Source organism: Lepisosteus platostomus, chromosome 27 (assembly GCF_059453375.1).
Source record: "Lepisosteus platostomus isolate fLepPlt1 chromosome 27, fLepPlt1.hap1, whole genome shotgun sequence".
NCBI classification, from domain to species: Eukaryota; Metazoa; Chordata; class Actinopteri; order Semionotiformes; family Lepisosteidae; genus Lepisosteus; species Lepisosteus platostomus.
In genome coordinates this window covers 8,050,442-8,074,855 of record NC_142637.1, presented here as the reverse complement: position 1 = coordinate 8,074,855, position 24,414 = coordinate 8,050,442, and the positions used below count along the sequence as shown (strand labels likewise).

General features: G+C 47.0%; 3 protein-coding genes across 7 annotated transcripts; 1 reads left to right on the top strand and 2 right to left on the bottom strand.

The window, feature by feature from the left end:
- Positions 1-1,969: 1,969 nt before the first annotated feature.
- micos13 (mitochondrial contact site and cristae organizing system subunit 13) lies at positions 1,970-5,724 on the top strand. The gene is made up of 4 exons (XM_088621727.1): positions 1,970-2,174; positions 3,313-3,469; positions 3,989-4,040; positions 4,890-5,724. Exons 1-4 carry the CDS (start codon positions 2,146-2,148, stop codon positions 4,985-4,987), a joined length of 336 nt encoding a protein of 111 aa, XP_088477853.1. The 5' UTR covers positions 1,970-2,145; the 3' UTR covers positions 4,988-5,724.
- A 470-nt stretch (positions 5,725-6,194) lies between these two features.
- On the bottom strand, positions 6,195-18,084 carry LOC148639239 (spindlin-W). 5 transcript variants are annotated; one of them, XM_088621719.1, is made up of 5 exons: positions 17,960-18,084; positions 15,620-15,662; positions 14,788-15,035; positions 12,698-12,931; positions 6,195-12,124 (listed from the first exon to the last, which is right to left on the bottom strand). In XM_088621719.1, exons 2-5 carry the CDS (start codon positions 15,637-15,639, stop codon positions 11,919-11,921), a joined length of 708 nt encoding a protein of 235 aa, XP_088477845.1. In that variant the 5' UTR covers positions 15,640-15,662; positions 17,960-18,084; the 3' UTR covers positions 6,195-11,918. The 5 variants fall into 5 exon arrangements, with proteins under 5 accessions (XP_088477845.1, XP_088477849.1, XP_088477846.1 ...); XM_088621723.1 differs by lacking the exon at positions 17,960-18,084 and adding an exon at positions 16,853-16,943; XM_088621720.1 differs by lacking the exon at positions 17,960-18,084 and adding an exon at positions 16,679-16,846.
- A 1,982-nt stretch (positions 18,085-20,066) lies between these two features.
- Positions 20,067-23,944, bottom strand: LOC148639238 (complement factor D-like). Its single transcript, XM_088621716.1, has 5 exons — positions 23,787-23,944; positions 22,759-22,906; positions 21,891-22,026; positions 20,806-21,066; positions 20,067-20,283 (listed from the first exon to the last, which is right to left on the bottom strand). Exons 1-5 carry the CDS (start codon positions 23,839-23,841, stop codon positions 20,131-20,133), a joined length of 753 nt encoding a protein of 250 aa, XP_088477842.1. The 5' UTR covers positions 23,842-23,944; the 3' UTR covers positions 20,067-20,130.
- Positions 23,945-24,414: the final 470 nt, after the last annotated feature.

Sequence of the window (24,414 nt, the reverse complement as noted above, 5' to 3'; positions counted from 1 at the left end):
ATATAATACAGATTCATTCTGTACAGTCATGTCCTCAATTCAACTTATAAATCAAGTATCATCTACTATTACTGTAATTAATCATATGTAGAGGATTTAAAATCCCCTTTGTTATAAGGTTTTGTTGTGCAAATATTTTTATTGTACAAATACAGCAGCTTTAATAAGCAATAGCTAATTTTCCATTCACAGTGAGGGTCAATACTAATCAGAACTACCAATGATTAGCCTCTTCATGATACCAGCACATGCACTGAAATGAGGAAGAATGCAGTGTGTTTCATTTTCTAATTGACAAAGTATTCGCAAGTCTTCCCTCCTTTTTAGGGTTATATGATTAAAAATAAGAGTTCCAGCGTTCCCTTGTGCAAATCTCCAGAGCTCACACACTGTCGATGGCCACAGCTCATCACTGATAACAAGACTGTGCTTAGTGCTGTTATGGTCACATCTAATACATTGTCCCTCCTTATCTATGAACTGCAACCTTGGAGAGGATAATTGAGAGACCCAGCAATGTATTTGAGATTCAAAGTTCTCACTAACATCCCAAATATACCAATACCAGCCTCTCCTGTGTCTGTGGTTATTCCCTCTGCATGATCTACTTAGCAACAGCTGTGGTTTTTGAAGGCAGTGACACAGTAAGAATTAGAATCCAAGAAGCAGCCCTTGTTTTGTAATGGATCATATTTCTAGAACCGTCCGGAACAGTGGGATGACAGTTAACACAACTTCCTCACAGGTCTAGGGTCCTGGGGTCCATTCCGAAGCATCGTCTGTGTGGAGTTTGCATGGTTCCCCTTTGGCGTTTTTATCTGGAGCTCCCCCCCACACACACACACACCTTCCAAAGACACACCAGTTAACATAGCCGGCATCTCTCGGTTGTTGCTTTGTGCAGGTGTGAGCGTGTCGAGCAAAGAGCAGCGTCCCCACAGATCTGCAGTCCCACCTCCAAATGCCTGTTACATTCCCCGAGTGGAACAAAACTCCACACCTTTCACGTACTCAAGCCAAAGCAGTTGTCTCGTTCAAATCGCCCTTAATACGGAATCGGCTAAGAACTGGAAAGAGGAGAAACAAAAAGCTCACGTCTTAAGTATTTACATCATTCTTGCCGCCAGTGAACAGGTGCGTGGAGGAAACTCCCTGCTTGGTATTTTTACTCCCTGAGTGAAGTGACGCGCTCCTGATTCGACTTGCTGCCCTCCTGGTAGTCACACAGTTAAAACTCTTTGTTTTGCTTCACGTCTCCGAATCGTCTGTGTGTCTAACCAGTGACAGGCTGTTGGCAAATCGTGTACCGATAGTAGCGTTTTGCACATTATCACGTTGAAACCTAGTGGGAGATAAAGGTTAGCTTGAAAAATGAAAACAAGTTAAATGAATCGATCCGCTTTTCTTACCCAACGTGTTAGGCATCCGTAAAATCTAAACATAATTTATTTTACAAATAAAATAGTGACTCAAAGACTCAATAAACTGATTGAATCTGTATTAGAACGGTAAATTAAGGAGTCAGGAATGTTTACCTTGTAAGAATTTGATATCATCACAGTTACAACACGCTGTTGCTTTTTATTTTGTTATATAATTTAAGAGTAATTCCTTATTCATTTTAGTAACCCAGTATGAATTTGGACAGGAACAGTTCATAGACAGGTTTTGAGTATGTAATGGTACGAGTTCAAGAGACTGTAGTTCACTACAGAGTGAGGGTTGCGCACAGCCTCACGGTGAGAGAATCTGTAAAGGACTACATTTCCCAGAACCCACTTGCAAAGATTAGTGCGGTCTTCGATTATGCATGTTTGAAGAAGTCTCTACAAAAATAAATGTTGAGAATGCATATTAATTGAGGGAAAGAATTATGAAAGTCCTAAATTTAAAGAATCTTAATTTGAAAGAATCTGCTTTGTCCGATGTAAAACGGTAACCTCTAAAGGGGAGTCGAAGGTCATCTTGAAAAAACTTTATTGAGATATACGGCAAACACACATTGGTACTGCCTTCTCGATGTCCTTGTAAATGCGAATGCAGACTACGGTTTTTAAAACACCTGGGCTGCAAATATATTCGTTTATTTAATAATCCGTTTCTGCTCGGTCATTGTTACGTTTGTTTCTACTTCGTTTTTGGCTCATGGCTCCCAGGATTTTCCCATTAATAAAGTAAGTTGATTCCTCCGGCCTCCTTGTGACAGCACTATACAAAGTTCAAGTTTCAATGTATGTCAATTTTTTCTGCTAGTTACTGTGAAAATAATGTCACGATCCATGTGTAGGCGGTAAAATCTAGTACTACGTAGATGTGAAATAAACTAGCAGTGAAATGCCAGCTCGGCTGTTCTGAACATGACTTGAAAGTGCGTTTTCTTTTAATCGTATCTGTATACAGTCCTTAGTGATAACAAAATGTGCGTTAGCGGTGTGCGTTTAATGCTCAGTTATAGCAGATTTGTTAAACTATTGCTGTAAAGTAGTGATATATAAAGAAATACCAATTTAAATAACTACGCCATGGAGCTGCGTTCCTAACTCCTAAACTGCACACATCTGTGAACACGCCCAAATTACACTTACAATTAACCCCCCCTCTGAGTGGTGAGGACGCTGAAGAAGTCTCCCTAGCTTGGTTGAACCTAGATTTACCATTACAAATTAGGATTGCTTAGCAATCAAGTTCAGCATCATATTGAAATTATGTGCTGGGATAAAGCATATTAGGAAAATCTCACCCAGCCAGTTTTTAAAAGGATTTCAATACCACCATGAGAAACAGACCTGGATGCTTGTTCCAGACTCCCACAGCTCTTTGTGTAATGTGGCACTTTCTGTTGTCAATCTTAAATGCACTTACCCTAAGATTCAATGGTTGTCTTGTTAGTTTTTTGGATAAAAGCAACAGGGTGACACAGTGGTTAGCAGGGCTGCCTCTCAGAGCTGGGGTCCAGGGTTCAATTCCTAGGGTTCTGTCTGTGTGGAGTTTGCATGGTCTCCCTGGGTTTGCATGGGTTTCCTCCCACAGTCCACTCCCACTGGTAGGTTAACTGTCTCCTGGAAAAATTGGTCTTGGAGTGAGTGCGTGTGTGTGTTTGTCCTGTGATGGACTGGCATCCTGTCCAGGGTGTACCCTGCCTTGCGCCCACTGCTTGCTGGGATAGACTCTGGTTCTCTTGAAAACCCTGTACTGGCTAAATCAGTTAGGAAATGGGTTGATAAAAGCAACCCATTGTACGTTCTCATTCAATCCATTTATTAAAATAAAGGCTTTAATTTAGATGTTGTGTGGTTTGTCTGTGGCATGCAGGCTGGTCACCAAGGTGGGTGTGGCCGGCGGGGCAGTGTACGTGGCCTATGACCAGAGGTTGCTGGGGGACAGTGTCCAGGGCTCAGAGGTGCTGACCAAGGCCAAAGCTGCCATCCCCCCTGCTGTGGACGAGTGGATGAAGTACTTCGGATGGGAGGTGAGGCCAAGATCTTGTGTTTGTGCCGACGTACTGGGTGCTGGTGAAGCAGCCAAGCACTGGTGCGGTTTTACTGTGCCAGTGTCGTGCAGTGCTGTATTTTGGCCTTCATGATTTCTTTTAGAGAGATAAGTCCCATCTCCGAACCCTCAGGTGTGGGCACAGCCCTTGTGTTTTGAAAAACATCTTTCATTCCTACGTAATCAACACAATTATCTGGATAGGAAGTATAATTACTCCGGTTTTGAAGGCCCACTTTTTGGTGGAAAAGTCCCACATCCAGCACAAGAGATCAACTCGGGGACTGTATTAAACATTAACAGAGGTGCAGGAAGTAAACTTCCACCGAAAACCCTGGGATCACAAGACACCGAATCAAGAACTGACTAAATAAAGTTTGTGATTCGGAGACAAGGTCCTTTCTAAAGGCTGTAACTAGCTTTACTGGTGTTGGTGCATAGAGGCTGTTGTCGATGCAATGTTTAACCATCATGTTCTCCTCTTCCCTTATTACTGCAGCTTCCTTCTCCTCCCAAAATAGAGTTTTCCGCTTTGGAAACGTGGAATACCGGTAAGAGCTTACGTAGTGCAGGAATGCTACAGCAAACAAACTCTCAGTTTTTCTAGTTTTGTGTGTACTAGCAGGTTCATCCTTGATCTGGAAAGGGGGAACTGCAGTCCCAGTTTCCCAGACCGGTTATTGAATCTCGGTAACCAAATAAATTCAGTGACAGTATAGCATAACAAAAATGTACAAATTTTGAATTGGGCACAAAAAGTGTGAACTTTGTGAAAGTGCTATGAGTAGCCATACTGTTGCAAACCCCAGGTCTCGGCACGGGCGAGAGCGAGAGTTCACGAGAATTCTGACACGGGGAGGCCCTTCCTGCTCACTAGTCCCTGTAATGACTGATGTGATTTGTGAGCGAATAACTACAGGTTGTGCAGCAGACATTTCACCCCCAGACATTTTCCCAACATGAGTTAACGAGTAAGTCTCATTTATCGGCAAAATCGTCTCGAAGTTGAGAGCAATGTCTCCATGGGATTTAAAGAGACGTACTCACAAGCCTGCTGGTTTACAACGCAAGGGAGCTGCAACACGGCGCCCTGCCTCGTTCTGGATCGCAGAACATGGCGCTGCGCCTACCTGGAGCTTTCGGGGAATTTTGTGAAGCGAATTGGAGGTTTTACAAGTTACTGTGTCCATCTGACTTTCATTGCGGTTTGAAATGCACCCATCAATGCCGATTCTTTCTAAAACAGAAATAGAAAAATGGTGCTGCCGTTCCCCTTTGAGTGGCTGAATGCTGTCAAACAGGCTGCAGATGGGAAGGGCTCACTGGCGTTCTGACTGACGGACAATCCCATGCCCAGCTCCGGCTATGCCGAGTGACCACGTCTCCCCGTTTTCTTCCAGGCGTTCAGAAGCTGACGCAGACCCTCTCCGTCGCCCCCACGCGAGCGTGCGAGTACACCAGCCAAGGCTGGCAGTACATGAAGGGCCTGGCCAAGTGAGGAGGGGTGCCCTGGGCATGCCCGCCAGCTCCTGCCCACCCCCCCTCCCACGCCAACCCAGACACCTCCACTCCTGCATCGAGCAACACCTCCAGCCTCGTCCACAGGCCCCTCAGTCCTGAGGGCTTCGTTACTCTGAACCCACGTAACAATTGTGATCTGCATATCTTGAGGATCAGAGCTCGAATAAGTTCTTTTTTTTGTGCTCTGGCTCTCAGAAACCCTAAAAACAACCAACCTTCAGATCTGCACACGTTGACACTGAACAGCAGAAGGTTTTTTCCCCTGTCTGACCATAATTTAACCTGTCGTTTATTTAGCCTTTGGCAGAAGACGAGCCTCTGTTATTTATAAAAATAAACCTGGGAAGTCGTCTGGAAATCGTATACAGCAGGCACATTCATATTACCCTGATCTGCAACATCACTTATGTAATATAATTGAGTTCAACAGGGGTTGCAGTTCCTAGAGCCACCTCTAGGAGGTGTCCTTTCCCCATCGGTAGTGTCAGAGTGAGTGCCTGCAGGAGGAATCAGATCTGTTTTGGCTGAAGCAAAGTCTGAGACGTTATGCTGCACTGGACCCGAGAGTTACATTCTTCACCGCCTTTACTTGTATGTTACCATGTTTTATACCGAACTGAAGTCTGTAATAATCTGTAAATAATGATAATGTACCACCTTCAGAGTTACAAAGGACAAAAATAAAAACCCTTCAGTATCTTTTACAAGGCAAAAGGGTTTCTTGCAGTGTTCCCTGTGCAAGCCTGTTTCTGTCTTTTTAGCATGTTGAAATGGTTGAGGTTTATAGTTTGTTTAAAGAATTATAGTACATTTTATAAATACATATATACTGTATATATAATACTCTAATGATGAAGTAGAAGCTTTTTTCCCTCAAAACATCTAGGGATGCAGAAATGAAGAAGCTACAGTGTCAGGTTACTAAGCAGTGGAGCATGTAGCTGTAAAAGAATAGTTACTAGACAAGATAAATAGCCAGTAAGGAAATTATCATCCTTGTTAACTGAAGCACTATCAAATGATAGAAATCTGCACACGCAACAGCAACATTGTAGCTAAATCATACTGTTACAGAATGCAGCCTCACAGTGTTGGGTCAAGCTGAGCCTCTACACCAGAGACCACACCACCAAATAGTTTCATCTGCCAGACGGAATGAAAAAAGTCAAACAAAAGCTGACAAGTGCAAAAAATATCTCTTTATTATTAACGACCGCATAGTTACACAGAAACTGAATGGCGAATGCTACAACAGTTCAGACTACTCAAAAGCTTTGGTAAAGCAGTGAAACAGAGGGTATCTCATGGTAAAAACCTCAATATTGAGAATTCCTGCAAGCATGTAGACGACACCGCAGATCAAGACACACATCACAGAGAAACTGGCAAACACGTCTGATAGACCAGAATGCACAATGTGAGCGTGATTTTGCACAGCCAAACCTCAGCGTTCAGGGCAAAACATTCTCATCCAGATGAACCAGTCTTCTCGAAACTCTTACAGTACAAATGCTACACTTTCAAAAACAAAGATCCAAACTGTGCCATACACGATGCAGTGCTGCATTTCAGAAACATAGTCTAAATTAATGTTCAATAGCATGTGCATTTTAACATTAACGTCCTGTTGTTAGGCCCCGTCCCCCACACAGAGCTCGGGTAAAAGGACTAGGCAACTCCAATCGCCACTTGAATATTGGTCATTGAGTTTGCCAATAGTTGCTGATTCCTGATACTGCTGGAAGCCTTACAATGCCGGGGTAATGAAAGAGCGCTATGTCACAACTTCAGAGAATGTAAAGGATTTAAACGGGTCCTCTTTCCACACAGTAGCACCAAGGTTTAGCGATTTGACTTCCTGTGTTAATAGATGTAGCCAGAGAGTTGGAAGTAATCTGTAGTCCTAGGCGCTGTCCACAACACCTCCTGCACAGGTGGCTCAGTGTGATCAGAAAGCTAAGGTGTGTGACTCATATGCTTTACACAGACATGCTTTACAGAAGGTGCTTCAATAGGGGCTTAGTGTTAAAGCTGGTAAAACAGATTAAAAATGCCTTTTATTTTTATTTGGAGGTATGCATTCGGGGAAATAGTAGTATTACTAGGAATAAAGCTACTACCCTCAGGCCTCTGATTTCTAAGCGCCGATCTACTCCAAGCAGGTAAAAAAAGGACAGCTCGAGAGTTCAGAGGCTGGGGAGCCATGTAGGAATGAAAACAGGTCTGTTCCACACAAGCGTTCTATGTAACACAGCACAGTCTTTCATTTATTGATAATCAACTGTTCAAAATTATAATACTTGCAAGCAATGACAGAGTTCTATACACAAATGCACATAAGCCTTTTGGCAAAGTAACTACAATGCAAAAAAATAGAAATCAGTTTTTCTTTAAAAGAAATTGCATTTTTTTTAAAGTGGAACGATGCTTCTGCTCTGCTTTGTGCTTCATTAAGCACTGTTTTGTCTATACATATACTTCTGACTGAGCAGTATTCTTTATACTGTTTTGTCATAAAAGTGTTCATACTGGTAATCATACCACTTGTAGGGTCACGCAAACGCAGAATTTCAAAAACAAAAGAGAAGGTCAGTCTACAATGTATGCAAGTGATAATTCTTACATTTGAAGATAGTATCAGACCCATCCGAAAATAAAAGTCACATTTATATACAGTCAAGAGAGAAGTTCAACCAGTGGAAACAGTAAAATTCACTAGTCATAGGATTGTAGAAAGTATACTTTTAAATTTGGCGATAAGTAAACACATAAACATTACAGCTTCATCATGAAGGCTCTCTCCCATTTTTAAGCCAACGGCTAATGCAAGATCAGTACACCTACCACAGAGCTTTAATACCTGATCTGAAGTGCATCTTTCAGGTGCCTAAGGGATGGATCCTGTGGATGCTTACATACTGTATCATTGCCAGCAATGAACTAACATTTTCTACAACTTCCAGGTCATTCCCATCGTCATACTGTGCAAGCGAAATGCCAGAAGTCTTTCTCTGTCACTTGTATTTTCAAAAACGACGCCCAGCCTAGTTACCTCCAGTCTGCATTTCCAGGTCCAGGTCACAGTGCATTTCTGAAGTTCCTTGCAAGCGCTAAAACAATCAATGTCCTGTCCGTGGTTCTTAAAAAAAAGTCATGCTTTAACAACAGTGTCAAATCTAGAGACATCTCTGCAAGCTCAGAGACGCTCAGGGGACGCCAGTGTTCTTCGGATGAGATGTGCACTTTTTAATGGCAAAAGGTCACTTTTAAAAGGGCAGGAGCCCAGTTAAAAAACACACAATACAGTCCCGTCAAAACTCAAAGTGTGGTTTTGGCCCTGTGATTCGAACAATGGCTGTGTCACAGGCAGTGCGTCACCCCATGTCTGTGCTTATTTAAAATTTCGTGTTCTCGATTATGAATTTTTAATTCTATCCAATGTGCAGCCGTATGACCTCTCAGGAAGGAGGAAGTGCAGAAAGCTCAAGGGGTAGCTGTGACAACCCCAACCCATTGAGCTGTTCTTCTACAAGCTCTACAACTAACTTACAGGCGTTTCAGCACCAAAGTGACATCACTGCAACCGGTGGGTTACTGGGAACCTGATTAATCAATTAATCCTGCGCCTACTGGTGCTGAGCCAACTGTGCATCAACGTTCACAGTCGGCTATTGACTTGACCAGACATGGCGAGTTCAAGGTTGGCAGTCCTGCCTCGCAGCGCTGAGGCCCTGGGTGCGATTCCGGACCTGGGGCACTATCTGTGTGGAGTCTGCATGTTCTCCTCCGGGGGCTCCAGTTTTTTCCCCATAGTCTAAAGACACGCAGGCAGGTTAACTGTCTCCTGGTAAAATGGTGTGTTTGTGTCTGTTCTGAAATGGGTAGGTGTCCTGTCCAGTGTGCACCCTGCCTTGTGCTCACTGCTCGCCAAGATTAACTCTGGTTCCCCCAGGCCCTTGAACTGGATAGATGGATGGATGGATGGATGGATGGATGTTTACGTTGCCAACTCTAAACTAACACGAATCAGAAGAAGATTATTCCAAAACAAAACGGATCACGTTTTAATCAGCTATTTCTCAAAAAATTAACTTCAGTTCTGGTATCACTAGTAGACAATCGTTACATGACATACTGCACGGGAACTGTCCTTCAAGAATTCAGTCTTCTCATGTCTGTGAATAATATCAAGCCCTGGTATTTAAATTACAGCTTGCCTTGTTCATTTTAACATGATCTTTTAGCAGCACAGCACTTTGTAGACAGTATTGGCGGTGAACGTTATATGGTACAGGACAGTACTTCACCTCATCGACAAACAACAGAACCACTGTGATGACGTTGCATGAACAGGCCAATAGGAGCAGCGTGACGCTGGACAGGATGCATTGTGGGATGTATCCACGTGCCTCTAGCTGCGCGCTCGAGAGCCACATCCCGAAAAGAGGAAAAGCCTTGGAAAAGAAAAATCCAAGTACCAAAGGTTTAATAGCAATAAAGCAAAAAAAAAAATCATCAACATTTACAAGACAAGGAATGGGTGTACGTGAAAAAAAAAATTAACAGTAATACTTTTACATAGGTTTTATTTTCAAAACATATCTGGTAAACCTTTACCATCTCTGAAATTTCAGCATTGCCACAAAATATAAACAATTTCACGATGGGCCAGCTGTTCCCAATAACTTACTTTTGTAAAATAAATTAAAATTATCATACAAATTACTGTCCCACGCTCACCACAGATCCCAAGAATGGATGACAATTTCATTGGCAATTGTACCAACGCTATTCTGCATTCTGCACATTAAGTTTTGGATTATTTGCATCTCATGTGGTGTCTTGTGTCGGCCTTATTTTTGCCTCCATCCTTTTTTATGGGTCAGTCTAATTCTCTCCAAGCTTTTAACTTAGCAGCAAGGTGCTTTAACCAAACCAACACCACCTGTGCCGCCTGAAGTAAAAACCGTCTCCTCTGCAGTGTCTGGTGTAGAATCATCTTTCCTGCGGACTCCCAAACCGCACAGATGATCTTACACAAGAGTCACTTTCAAAGCGGTACAGGTTTTTGTCTCTGAACACACCTCCCACGATCATTTCTACTGTTCGTTTGTTTTTTTCAGAAACATTCTGGGTGCGAAATAGCCCGAGTCTTTTCGCAGTGGTCCAATGTGCTCAAGTTGAAAAGCGAGCGCCGGACGAAATCTCTTTCGCCGTTTTGCGAAGGGCAGCTTTGTGTTTTCTGGACAGGCTACTGCCAGCACCCTGCGGGGAAAATATGACTTTGCATGTGCTCTGTAAAAAAAGGCCTCAAGCCCATTCCAATCAAGCCAGCCTACAACGCTAATATCATACATTCCTCCTTCAATACATGAACGGAGTCCAGCCTGCTGGACAGTCAGAAGCTAAATTACTAAGCAATTTAGCTGCATGTTTCCTAGGACAAATGAAGTGTTCGTGTTGGCAACACATTGTTGCTTATACAACATCAAAGCAAACGGTAAGACGCTGCTCTTTTGAAATTTGCCATGAAAACGTCACAGCTCCTATCACCTTTATTACTCAAATCCCTGTTCAGATTCTAGATAACCCAATGCTTGTGAGCAATATAACTGCTTTATTTCATTAAGCGACAACAACAAACAAAGCTTAAAAAAAAAAAGCCACCCCACCCGGGCTTAGCCTCAGTTTTCTAAAAATCTTGTCAGAGCGTGTGTGAGCCTTACTAAAATATTTGCCGATTTCCAAAGCTAGAATTGTATACAACTTTTTAACGCTAAAATCTCAATCTGTTCAAAATATATACACTGCTGATCCTTTCCCTCCTCTAATAACCATGACGCTTCACCCCCCCAGTATTGTATAAATTAGAGAAACTCCACTGTTAGGAGACTCTCAGAGTGATCTATTGCAACCCTCGTTTTTTCTATTGAAGAATTTCCAGGGAACACAGTAGTCATTGCATTGTCAGCATAAGGCGACCCGAAATTTCGATCACTGTCTAGTCAAATTCAGTGGGTTCCAGTGGAACGTTGGCGAATGAGCTCATCGATTTAAAAGTAGTTCTTTTTTACCCATTCGGAGGAGATATACGATGGGAGAGGTTAACAGGCTCATGTCTGAGCTCTCTTCACAAAAGATACTGAGAGTGGTGCTAATATCTGGGTTTAAAAAGCTGCAATATCGCCACTGCTTGCCTTCCTAGGGTGCCTCAGAGCTGGAGTGAAGCAGAAGCTGGAAACAGTTGGTAGAAGTTTCTAACAAGAGCAGACTGGTGCTTGTGACAGCAGTTCCATTCAGAACTCTAAGCCCCATGTTCAGCTGCTTTTTACTGCCTTGCACTCAAAGCTTTGGACTTCTTTCTGCTACAGCAAGCCCTGTGCTCAGGTAGGAGACGCAGAAGAGGCAGGGCGCTTGGCCACTGTGAAATTATTCGTTCACTTTTCTGAACTCCACGTTAACAGACCTCCCCGACTACATGCCCGAGCCTCCCTTAAGTATTCCAGTAACAAGCTTGTGGAGTTCAACGCTGTCCACACAGTGGGGGCTGCCCTGCACGGTCCCTGCCCCTCTCTCTGCTCCTGGGCTGCTCTTCGTTGTAAAACTTCTACCCCCTGGCCGGGCCCAGCCGCTGCGCGACAGCGGGCCCTAGTGGCGACCTCCGGCATGACAGGCCGAGACAAGGTGGCGTGCGTTGCCGAGGGAGACCACGGGCCCCCTCCCTCTCCAGCGCGGTACCTGTCCTCGGCACAGTTTTGCACTTCACTCACCAGCCCCTTCAGCCACCACCTCCACCCACCGCCCCCGCCCCGGGTGGAGAAGGTAGCCGTGGCAACAATGGCGGAAACGCAGCTGGGGAGGGGGGGTAGGGAGGGGGTGGGGATGGGGGGTTTGGGGATACTGTCTCTTTAAGAGGTCTTGACCAGATCGTAGACGTGAATGTGGAAGTCGTCGTCGTACTTGATGTAGTAGACGGAGGGCTTGGCGGGCACCTGGTAGATGACCAGGCCAGTTCTCTTCACCCCTTTGTCGGTGACGTACTCCACCTGCTTGCCCACGAGGCTCTCCGTCTCTTCCCCCGGCTTCCTGTCGGCCGGCAGCAGGTGCCTGTTTTCTGAGACACGAGAAGGATGTCTCTTTGCCTTACAAAACTCAATCCCCAAAGCAATAACACTGAAACCGGGCATTTTTTCAATCAGCTGCTGCACACATTTCACAAGCTCCATCTTCACCGGATGCTGTGTGACCTACAATATTTCCAAATTAATCACACCATACACAGCGGGACTCTCAAGGGCATGTATATCAGCACACAGGGCCCTTGACCTTTTCACCTCCAGGCCGAAGCCTTTTTCTTGCAGGCAGATGCTTTTGGGAACATCGGTAAATCAGCAGGTGTGGTTTTGGCCAGGAAGAGCAGAACTACAGAAGAGAGACCGTGCTTACAATCTCTCTCCAGATCTGCAGAGAGCCCCATCTGTTACTTTCACATCCACACGTCACAGTTCAGCTTGCTACGTGTTCTTCAGAAGATTAAGCCCCTCACCTAATGAATTAGGACTTCTGTGTGGATATCTGGTATATAACGTATCCAATCAGATTTGTTAAAAGGTCTGCAGGTGAAGTGCTGAGCCGGGACTGGAACGTGTTCGACACCCAGGCTCATGCAATAAGAAGGGCGGCTTACCTGCTTCGGGGAGGATGCGCAGGTCTCCTTCCTCGTAGTCGTCCCACAGCTGGTACATGTACAGAACGGGATCCTTCTCGTAGGTGATGTAGTACCAGTTGGTCATAATGGGCGCTCTGGACAGCACCATCCCACGCCACTCATTCTTCTCCCCATCCTCCTTCTCGAACAGGTGCTCCACGGCCTTGCCGACCAGCTCCTCTGCGTCATGGGGCACCTTGATCTTGTTGTTCACTAGAGGGAACACAGGGCAGTTCAGAGGAGCTACCCCGCCTGGTTGCAGAGCTCTGAACCCATAGGTTTCGAAATCAGAGCAGGACTTCCCACCCCACACCCTGCTCACTGGCTGCCTCCTGTTAAAATGCAATAGGACAACCGTCCGGCACGGGACCTGGACAGAAAGAACAACTGGACTGCAGTTTGACCAGCGAATCAAATTATTAAAGTCAAGTGAGCGCTGCTCTTTTCCAGAGCTAGACACATATTTTAAAAGCAACAGATAAAGGTTTAGTCCACGCTGAAAGGAAGATCAGACAGATACAACGTTTCGACTGTGGAGCCTTCTTCAGGTGTCGATAAACCTTGACCTGTTCCTTTGCAGCCTACGCATGCTGACGCAGCTCCCTGCTGCAACTTCTTTTGCGCATTTGTAAAGCCTGGGCAACTGGTCTTGAGCAAAACCAATTTTAACCTGAACAGAAAACACATTTTATAAAGATGTGTCTGAACCTGAGTTCTCTACATGTAGCAGCTGTGGCACTTATCAGGGTTGGGTTTAATACAGGGGTGAAGCTGCCCTCACCCCACTAATCCAAACTCTCCATCACCTGGACCAGCTTCTGTTGGCCAGGTAAGGAGCTCAGTGCCTGCACCACACCACGTCAGGCACACTGTAAGAAGACCACGCCTTGACATTACTGAATTTTTAACAGGGAGAAAATGGAATCTAAACTGTCTGTCACCGACTAATTCACCACAGCTCAAGATTTAATAGAGAGGCTCTGTGGTGTCCGCTGCATAACCTCAGTATTGCAGTTTACGTGAAACACAGGTTTCCAGCTGAACTGGCGCAGGGTATTTCCCCCACCCTCTTCACCAGTGCAAGATGCTCGTCTCTGTCTGACACCCCACCCACTCCCACATCTCCGCCACCAGCAGCTGTTGACACCCCAGGACAAAGATCACTGTGCAATCTCGCACCATTCACAAAGTATGCAACTGATCCCCCATGCACCATCTTCACTAACGTCACAAAATCAGAAAAAAAAAATTATTTGACAAATGTGCTCACAGAAGGGAGACTTTCCTATCCCGTTTGCCACACCCCCAGAGACATAATCCACAGATATATGGGAAGAGTATGAGATACAGGGCCTCTCCACATTATACATACACACTACCACAGATAGCGGAGGGGTCAAATACCCTCACAGTACAGGGTAAATATCAGATCAATATGATCCATCTGCACCAGGCCTGCATGAAACTTGATGCCAAACCAGGAACAGATGTGTTCGTTTGTGTCTGGTCTGCCTTACCTCTGCCCCATGGATGCCCAATATATCTGTGCCCTGGAAACCTCCAGGCGGCTCTGGGCTTTCAGCAATTACAGAGAGAGATGCACAGCTGTTCCAGTCAGAGCCACCTCTCCTGGGAGGTGAGGGCAAGCATGAAGCATGTCAAACAGCTGGGCATGTTGGAGGAGAATGTCTGCGTCTCACATTCTGAACTCCACCTTTTTAGCCTTGAATCCTGGTAGAAACCTGACTTTCTTCCGAACGAGTGGGAACTGCGAGGGAGCGCATTTAAGGAAGAAAAAAAACAAGAACGGGAGGCACTTCTTTACACAAAGGGCTGCGGGAGCCTGGAACAAGCTTCCCTGTTTCAACAGCCAGGCTGTTGTTGAAACCAAACTGGAACAAGCTGGCCCCACCCAGCCATTCCCTCCCGAGCAGGTTCAGGAGCTCTCTGAGCCAAATCTTTAAAAAAAACAACAACTGACAGACAGGGCAGGTATACAATATAAAAATAACTCCCACATGCAAAGCTGGCAGACCCCAGTGATGGCTGCTCTCAGCTCTGACACTCACCCACTTTCTCGGTGAGGACCTGCAGGCCCGAGACCCTGTCGTCCTTGAAGAGCTCGATGCCGTAGACGCAGTCGAACCCGTCGTACTTGACCATGAAGAGCGAGGGGTTCACGCTCAGCCTGTCCAGCACTGTCCCCTTCCACTTGGTCAGCGCCCCCTTCTCCCGCCAGTTGTGCTGAATCCGCACTCCCAGGATGCTGCCGGGGTCAGGGGTCAAGGTGTCGCTCAGCTCCCCGCTGCTGCGTTTCCTAGGGCGGGACATCACAACCCGGGTTCAAATCCTCCCCCCCCCCCCGTGGTTTACGAGGACGCGGAGCCCACTTTGCCCGTTTTCAAACAACCCGACTAGAAGACCGGGAGGATCTCATCTCATTCAAAGCTCCTTTTCCACACCACAGCTAGGCAGGCCGTTCCAGACACCCGCCACCCTTTGTGTAAAAGAGCTTTTCCTCAATCTCTCCTCCTAAGCATGGAGCCTTGTAATCTTGGCTTCTGTGAGCTGCAGGCCATAGTGGAAAGGGCACTGAGGAAGCTGGACAGGAAATACATAGTTCGTGTGCACAATTTGTGGAGCTCTGCAGAGTTTAACTCCACACAAAGAAATAAAAATCAGAGTCGACAATAATGGAATATCCAGCTTCTAGTTTTGGCTTGCAAACAAAAGGCAAAAGGTGGAAAGATTAAATGTAACTCAGTACAATGGCAGCCTTATGTCCAGCTATGTGACTTCATACTGGATACTGATACATAAGACCAGAATGCACTAGAGACAGGAGCCACATCTAATCAAAAAGAAAACTAGAAAGCAAACCACAAAAGGTCTCTGCCTTACCTGCCCTTTTTCTTGGACATGTTCCCATAAATTCAGGCACCGGCTGCGAAGAGAAAGAAGGAGAGAGGAGATGGCGTCAGGGTCCGAGACAGCTGCTTTCACAAGGCGAGCACAGCCCTGAAGCCTCACCAACACCGAGAAGGCCTTAGCAATTAAACCACGCCCATCTCCTTTCCTAAAAAGGGCTGTTGTTTTGTTGGGGTTTTTTTTTTTGCAACGCTGACCAAAAAAAAGAAAGAAAGAGGGGAGCGATTTCGAGGCAACACACGTCGGCTGTCAAGCCTCCCCCCCGAACGTCAGGTTCCTCCGGCCGACAAGCTGACGTGCCTGTCCCAACCACAAACCTTGCAGGAACTGTCGCTGCTAAAAACGGCCGAGCCCACACTGCCCCGTTGCCTGCTATTTTCAGTGCCTTCGACACAAACCGACGTACAGGTGCCGGACTCCGGGTTTCCTGTGGAAACTTGAGCAGAAACGTCCCGGCTGGCTGAACGGTGTCCTGGCCCCAGCTGTGCGACCGAGAGGTTGCAAGACCTGAAACCCCACCGACCTCGCTGCGCACACGGAGTTTCGTTTCTGTGCACCGAGTTTCACAATCGTGACGAAGGCAGGAGGCTGACGAAGAACAGCGAAAGTCGGCGATGCTAAGCGTTGATGGCACGCTTCTGTACGCAGGTACTGCCACAACAGGACAGTGATACACTAGGACCTCCTTAATGCTGCCAGTTCTTCTGTTATTTTGGTGAGGCTGTGAAAACTATGGTAATCATTCTCTTCAGTTCTGGATTAAGATGCACTCCTACACGAAGCACCGAGACCTCTGTAGCTCTCAAGCCCCTCTCCTTGGTGTCTCTCGCCTGACGTATTTAGGTTTTACCTGTATCGAAGACCGATAGACCGACGCAAACATCCTTCCGAGCATTTACAGCTTTTTATCCCCCAGAACATCCAAAACACATCGCTAGTCGTTTACAACAAAACAAAAACGGGACATTTAAAATACTATCCGCAGACATTCCCTTGTAATCGACGGAGAACAAGTTGCGCACATTTCCTTACCAGCCAGTGGGGAACGAGGAGACGGTGGGATGCGGGGGCGAGCGGGGGGGGGGGGGGGAGGGATCACTGCGATTATTCTGCTCTTTCTCGGGGCGATTTCTGCTCTCTTCTCCGAACAGGGAAATAAAAACCCCCAGCGAGCGACTGAACGCAGAATGCGCCGATGGTTCTTACCCGCAGGACTTCCTGCAGTGCAGCCCTGGTTTGTTTAGGTTTACGAGAACAGCTGTAAGACTGATCCGACGAGTACGGATCCCGGAAAGGGACATAAGGGACGCGGTGGGGGGGGGCGGAGAGAATAAATCTCGTGCACCCGAGTTGTTGGGGCCTGGGACATATAATTACTGCAATCCCATAACTACCCCGAGCCCGAGCCCAGGCCCCCTTCCGGGCTCCGTAGACAAGGTCAGTTAACTGCACACAGAGGGCGTGGAATGCAAACTTCACACGGAATCCTGATCACGCTTATGCGACACGCATCCCCAAAATTCAAATAATGTAACAGCAGCGCCTCTGCGTCATGTGCACGCAAAAAAAAAAATGCATCCAATAAGGCATACGGCACTAGGTCCAATCTCCTCTATGAAGCCAGCTAGCGTTCTCCGGCAAATTATGGGAGTATAAAACAAAAGTGAAAAAAAAAACAATAAAGTGAAAGTCGTGATTTTTATTATTATTATTTGTTTACTATAAGTATAAGCAAGATTATTTACGCTGCCATGTTTCGGTTCGCTCCCGCGAGCAAGACCAACATTTCACGCCCTGCCCGTGATAGGGCGAAATAACGTCGTGCATCGCAATTTACACACCCGGGCGGCGTTCAGCGACCGTCGTGCAATAAACCCAGATTCACAATAAGGAACTCCGACAGGAACTGGCGCGCTACGATTCTGCATCTCACTGATGTAGCGGCGTTCCTTCCCCAGTACATTTCATAGGCTGTCGTACTGTAGGTGTCATGTATCTTAAGAACGTCTTGCAATATATATACATAATTTCATTACATTTTCGTCGAATACGATACGTGCTCTAAATTAGTGTAGTATAATGTTTTTATAACAAGACTGCGCAGTAAAACCGTTAATACGTCACATATGCCAGAACATTGTTGTTTAGCGTCCTATTTCTAAAACATCAGGCGGACACCTTCCTAATTCAAATGACATTATTGTACATGCGCAACAGGCAAGAGAGGTCGTTCTAGTTTATCTAGCGAGCGTTTTTTTTCTCACAAATACGCATTACCCCTTGAAGTAAAAGCTGATAATAATTAAGCTTTACCTGACCACTATTTTCACGTCTCTGTGATGTAATTCTCTCTGCAGAGCGCAACCGTTCACACGCACGCTTCGCAAAACCTTTGGGAAAACAGAGCGGGGGGGGTGGGTGTCCATCGCCGTGGAAAACTACAACTCCCAAGCTACAGCCGGGAACGAGAACAACTTCGAGCCACGGCTTTTTCCTCGTGATGCACACCGGGAAATGAAGTCCGTGCTCAACCCCGTTCTAATTTCGTACTTAAAAAAAACAGGAGACTGAAAGCGACCCATTTGTGCGTGGTGGTATCATATTCCTGCTTTGCACGTTCTCACGTAACCAGCTGGCGTGGTCTTAAAAGTACTATTTCTGTTGTGAATAAATAAAAATATATTAATGTGCAAACAGAAATTCAATTCTTTTTCGAGCGTTGCTTAAAATGCGGCCGGGCATTTCACCGGTCGACCCCCTTATTGAGTCGCATCAGTTCCGTCGTCCACTGCGTAGACTATGTTAAACCACATCTCCCACAATGCAAAGGGAGCGCGAATCCTCCTCGCCCGCAGCCTGGCTGTGCCAATGCTGCCCGAGCCTGATCTGAGAAGACATGCGGCTGACAGAATGACGTTTTTGCAGGCGCTGACTGTAGAAGACGTATTGAAATTAATCGTATCCGATGGCAACGCGTTGAAACACGCGTGGCGCCTACGCTGCGCTGTAGAAAAGGATTAGGAACAACAGAAATTAGATCTTATCTATCTTATTAGGAACCACAGGTTCATTAAATGTAATACTCTCCTTCCCGAGTTTAACTTGCAGTTGTTTGCAGGATGATTAGAGCTGCCAAAATGCGTTTTGGTATTTTTACGGACAAAGTCCAATCGCGTCCCTGAGAGCATGTTTCTTAATCGACCGTCCAATTCTCAGATTTCAGACCAGAGATTGCGCGGGGCAGGGATCTTATATTGAGAGAGTTGACAATATCATTTAATTAGTCCAGGTGGGGAGCTGCGTCAGCATGCGTGGGCTGCAAAGGAACAAGTAAGAGGTTTATTCCAGGCTGAAAGAAAACACAGTATTTCGGCCGTGGAGCCTTCTCCAGGCTCTTCCTTGTTCCTTTGCGCAGGCTGACGCAGCTACCCACCTGAACTACTTCAACCTACACCTGCTGCGACCCACTATGCCTTCCTCTAAATCTTTTTCTAGATCTCTTCGTCATTCCTTCTCTTCCTAAACCAGCCTTCCGTCTCTTCACAGCGACCTGTTCCAAGCCCAGGCTTTCTAACCACCTCCTGTTCCTGTAGAGATGTCGTCGACATAATATCATTCCTAAAAAAAATGACACCTGAAGAAGGCTCCGCGGCCGAAACGTTGCGTTTTCTGTCTTCTCTTTTCAGCCTGGAATAAACCTCTTGTTCCAATCTCATGTAGTATCCAGCTGTGTTTTGCTGTCCGAAATCCTTTATATCCCAGGGCTGGGTTGTTGGCATTTCAGATAGCAAAAACACAATTTAATAATAACTTGAACCTCCACAGACACAGCCTCATGAAATCAACGTGCTGGTAGAAGGGGTTTGATTCCAGGAGAAAGGAAAAAATATTTGAGGCGCCGACAGGAAACTCTATCGTGCTGCAAGCTCCCCTTTATCTTTTGGCTTATTTTTTATGGTGTTTTTTTTTTTTGCAGTGCTGACTGCCCACGTTGTTTGTTCAGTGAAATTCCATTCGATTCGATTTTATTCAATCCTTTCTTGTGTTATTTATGTTGTAATTTCAGATTGTAACTTTGAACTCACCTCATTTGTATTCCATCCCTCCGGTGAGCCTGCGGGGGAAAAAAAAAAACAACAAATCGCCAGCCATTACTGCTGCAGGCTGTATTGATGTGCAAGTGATAATTAAACTTTGAACTTGAACTTTGAATGACATTGTTTAGTCCATGGACAGTTGCTTTTTCCGTCTAACTCGATTTTAGGCCGAGACCACGGTGTTTCCTGAACAACACCGCCGCACTTGAAACGCCAGAGCAGAGAGAGAGAATTTTGGGAGAATCTGCCCAGCAGCTCAGGGACAAGACTCGGAGATAAGCCTCCCCCGGGTTAAATAAAGAACCACACTTTTAACATTTGCCGCCACCACCACTCCTGATCTGCTTTTATTCGTATTTTCATCGTTGACACTGGCACCCGCGGGGTTCAATTTCTACTCAGGATATCTGTAATCCATTCCCGGAAGCTGGCAACGCGCGTGTAGATGTCGGGGTGCCGGGGGTCGCCACACCGCGGGCCCGAGAAGGAGATCACGCCCACCGCCCTGCCGTTGCAAATCAGCGGGCCGCCGGAGTCCCCCTGCAACACAAAAGCCAGCTCGTCACTAGGGGGCGCCATCCACCCAAGAAACAAGCGATAATGACTCATGTTTTCAAAAGTTAGAACTAAAAACTCTAAGAACACCACTACCGTGAAAGAATAAAGAACAAGTAACCTCAAATCACTAGAATTAGCCAAGAGCTTAGGACTTTTTTTAAGTATCCAAAACCGATCTCAGTTTTTCCCAAAAAGGTATACGCACAATTTAATTAATTGTTCCCCATAGAAACAGTTGTTTGCACTTGAGATAAAGCGGGTTTCTAACTGCTTAATTACCTTTCTTCCATCAGGATCTCATGCTCCAGCAACGGATTTGATACGTAGGAAGGACTGGAGTTTCAGGGGTTTAATGTCAACCAGTGTATTCAATCACAACGCTAGTCGACCTCTGCTAGACTGGTCCACAGTCATTTTGGGACGCGGTGCGTAACGGGGCTCGGTAACACGGGAGTTCCTCAGAAAAGGCATCAAACCTTTTTTGGGGGGCAGGAGGGTACGTACCGAGCAGAAGCCCCGCGTCTCCCCCTCCACCGCGGTGCACACCTGGCGGTCGGTGACGTTGTAGTACGCCGCCCAGCGCCGGCTGCACTCGCTCTGGCTGATGACCGTGGTGTTGACCTCCTGCAGCACGCCGGGATAGGTGTCGTTGTCGTACGCGTCCCCCCAGCCCGCCGTGCTGCACACGGTGCCCGGGGCCAGCAGTTGGCTGTGCTTCAGGGGGATGGTCTGCACGCGCTCGTTCAGGGCCGCCTTCCCGTCCAGCTGTCCGAAAAACACACCCGGCGCAGACCGGTCAGCGCGTCTGGGGAGGTCCTAGAGCCCCCCGGGCTCGCCCCTCTCCCCTCACCCCTCACCCTGCTATTCTGCTGCAATGTGCATCATTGCTATGCCCACTTGTGCACACCATAACGTGCAAGTTAAGGCAACCTGGAAGCAAGCCAGGAGGTTATGGAGAAATGGCTGCTGGCACAAGGCAGAGGCTCTGCATATCACCCAGCAGCTCACAGCTCACAGCTCACAGCTGGCAGCCCCAGTGAAGCTCAGCAAGAGTGAGCCTGGCCCGTACGTGGATGGGAGACCTCCTGAGAAAAACGTAGGTTGCTGCTGGAAGTATTAGAAGGGCCAGCAGGGGGACGCTCACCCTGCAAACTGTGCCTGAGCAGACATACTGTAAAATGGTGCTGTCCTAGGAGATATAAAACTGAGGTCCTGACTGTGGTCATTAAAAATCCCAGGGTGTTTCTTGAAAAGTGTAGGGGTGTTACCCCAGTGTCCTGACCAAATTCCCCCCTGCTCTTTACCAGTCATGGCCTCCTAATAATCCCCATCTCTGAACTGGCTTCATCACTCTGCTCTCCTCCCCACTGAGAGCTGGTGTGTGGGGAGAGGACTGGTGCATCATCCAGGTGGGGCTGCACACTGGTGGGTGTTGAGGGGATCCCATGACCTGTACAGCGCTTTGAGTGGAGTGTCCGAAAAAGCGCTGTGTAAGTGTGAGGAATTATTCAGGAAAGACACCTGCTCAGCAGCTCCACCCCTCCAGCTCCTTCGGGGTTCCCTGAGGAGGCAGGCTGCGGCCGACTCACCTTCAGCAGCATGATGTCATGGTGCAGGGAGTCCTTCGGGTACAGTGGGTGAAGGAAGGACTGGCTCACAGCGAACACCTGCCGGCCCTCCTCTTTGCTGACCAGCGAGTGGGCACCCAGGACGACGCGCTGCACCCTGTCATCCAGGCCAGCAGGGAAAGACCACAAAAGCACAGGCTTTTCGCTACATGTTTAAGCCTTTGAATTGTGCTCTCAATTTGTGTCAGGGACTGTCCAGCTCTGGTCAAGCAACAGGTTACGGGTAACGACTTGAGCCACAGCAGGCCTGCATTATTGTCAAGCCTGCTTATGACAGGCCTGAGCACATAGGGAAAACACTATACAAGCTCACTCTGTGCAAAACTAAACCTACCTACCCAAACAACTCAAGCCTAACCACTCCCATGAATCTCTTTATATGGTAAACTCATCTAAATTCACCCCTTGCAAGAATGTGACTCTCAGCCCTTTTCCAATGAATCAATAATTCATCACGCTCTACTGACAGATCAGCTGGGGGAAATCTCCTAATTACCGCTGGTCTGCCACGCTCCTGCTTTGTGGAAGTACAGTATGTCAGCACAGAGCCTCATGTACCAAACCTGCCTGTTTACTAATGGGTAAGAACGGCAACACGTTTGGTCATTTTAATTGTATGACAATACGCATTTACTCAAAAGCATGAATATGTCTTCTTGCAAGTGCATTTTCTGTTTTCGTAGCATGCAAGGGTTCCAACTTTGGAAAACCACAAACAGAAAAAAACAAGTGCAGTACAAGTACAGGCGCTAGAAGACCGGCACCGTCCTCCTCGGAGCTTCGCTAAGCAGGCAGCGCGAGTCGATCACCGCGAGTATCGATCGCTCACCCGGCGCAGTGAGCGGCTGTCAGCACGAAGTCCTCCCGCACCAGGACTCCCCCGCAGAGGTTGGTTCCGTTTTCCTGGAGGGAGGCCATGTAGGGCCGGGAATGGGCGGCTGCCTCACGGCCGCCCACGATGCCAACCCGGGACGTCCCTTAAGCAGGGAGAAAAGACAGACCTTGCAACCAGGCCGTTTGATGTGACGGGAAACTATCCAGAGCTCCAGGGAATAAGGGATGGCTGAATTGTTTTTTTAAAAAAGTGCCAGATAATGACATCAAGCTTTTTATAGCAGTTTATTTTTGCACCTTCTTTAATATAGTTGTGTGTCTCGGGGGGGTCGCCTATGTGTTTTTTAGTGCTTTGTATTGGTTTGCCGTGTAAAAACATACAAGGGTTGGGGGCTATTACAGAAACGTGGCAGTACACTCTGCATCACGTCAGCCTGTTTAATGCAAAGTACAATACGCAATATCGAGTACTGATGATTAATAAAACATTTCAATGGAAATGCACTCAGAGAGTTTTGGAATGACGATCCACTGGGCCGGGCACTGCTGACCCTGGCAATGGTGCGCTTTGAAGTAAAGCCACAGCTCGCTATTGCTCGCTATATTTCGAAGTAAAGGGTTAGTAAATATTCTAACGCATACGGCGTTGTGAGAGCCTTCTTACCCGGGCGGTGACGTCACCGCCCTTCCCTGTGAATAGCAGGGACCGCAGCCGCCTTTGGCTCAAGAGGCTGGGTCCCTGTTGAGTGACGCCGGAGGCCCGGGTTCGAGTCCCCGACGGTGGGGGGCCGACCTGAGACGGCAGTGGCGAGGGTGCATACCCACGTGAGCCCTGTAGTGCTATAATGTCATTAGATCTATTACTTGTCACAGGCTGACATTTAACTCTGCTGGTTAAGGATAATTGATTTGCAGAAATGAAAAGAGCAAAAGAGCCACTGTGCACAGCGATCCAACTGGTGATTTCTAGCACCCGAAAACAGCTGCTTGATTGCTGGTGTAACTTCAGATCGGCACACTTACCACACTGGGATGCAAGCAGTAGGACGGACAGACACAGCACAGGACACAGGGCCATCTCTCCTTGTCTCGCACCCAGGGCCACAAACGATGTGACAAACCGCGCTCGCCGGCCCCCTTTTATCCCCCCCCGTGTTTGGCGGAAAGGGGGAAGCCGTTATTATTGACGAACCGTTTCACCAGCGACATTTCTCAACGTCCTCGCGGCCACTTGCTCAAGGAGTAACGGCGCCCGAGTCCAGAGGGCGGACAAGAAAAACACAAAACACCTTGCGAAATCCAGGCACCCCCACAAACAGGCAGCGCGTGCGAGTGGGGAAAAAACAGACTGAGAATCCGAATGAGAGCTAGCTGCAGGAACAGCTACTGGGGTGACCTTTCTCCGAGGCAGAGAATCGCAAAGAAACAGGGCTGAAACAGGACTCCTATCACATAATAATAATTCATAATAATAATTCCTCACACTTATATAGCGCTTTTCTGGACACTCCACTCAAAGCGCTTTACAGGTCATGGGGATCCCCTCCACCACCACCAGTGTGTACCCCCACCTGGATGATGCGCCAGTCCGCTCCCCACAAACCAGCTCTCAGTGGGGAGGAGAGCAGAGTGATGAAGCCAGTTCAGAGAT

Excerpts from the sequence above, each read along its gene's own strand:
- LOC148639239 (XM_088621719.1), bottom strand. The coding sequence starts at position 15,639 with ATGTCCAAGAAAAAGGGCAG. Across the intron at positions 15,036-15,619 it reads ATGTCCAAGAAAAAGGGCAG|GAAACGCAGCAGCGGGGAGC; the intron begins GTAAGGCAGAGA and ends GTCCCGCCCTAG. Across the intron at positions 12,125-12,697 it reads GCGCATCCTCCCCGAAGCAG|AAAACAGGCACCTGCTGCCG; the intron begins GTAAGCCGCCCT and ends CTCGTGTCTCAG.
- LOC148639238 (XM_088621716.1), bottom strand. The coding sequence starts at position 23,841 with ATGGCCCTGTGTCCTGTGCTGTGTCTGTCCGTCCTACTGCTTGCATCC. Across the intron at positions 22,907-23,786 it reads ACTGCTTGCATCCCAGTGTG|GGACGTCCCGGGTTGGCATC; the intron begins GTAAGTGTGCCG and ends TCCCTGCTTAAG. Across the intron at positions 22,027-22,758 it reads ACAGCCGCTCACTGCGCCGG|GGTGCAGCGCGTCGTCCTGG; the intron begins GTGAGCGATCGA and ends CCTGGATGACAG.
- micos13 (XM_088621727.1), top strand. The coding sequence starts at position 2,146 with ATGGCTCCCAGGATTTTCCCATTAATAAA. Across the intron at positions 2,175-3,312 it reads AGGATTTTCCCATTAATAAA|GCTGGTCACCAAGGTGGGTG; the intron begins GTAAGTTGATTC and ends TGTGGCATGCAG. Across the intron at positions 3,470-3,988 it reads TGAAGTACTTCGGATGGGAG|CTTCCTTCTCCTCCCAAAAT; the intron begins GTGAGGCCAAGA and ends TTATTACTGCAG.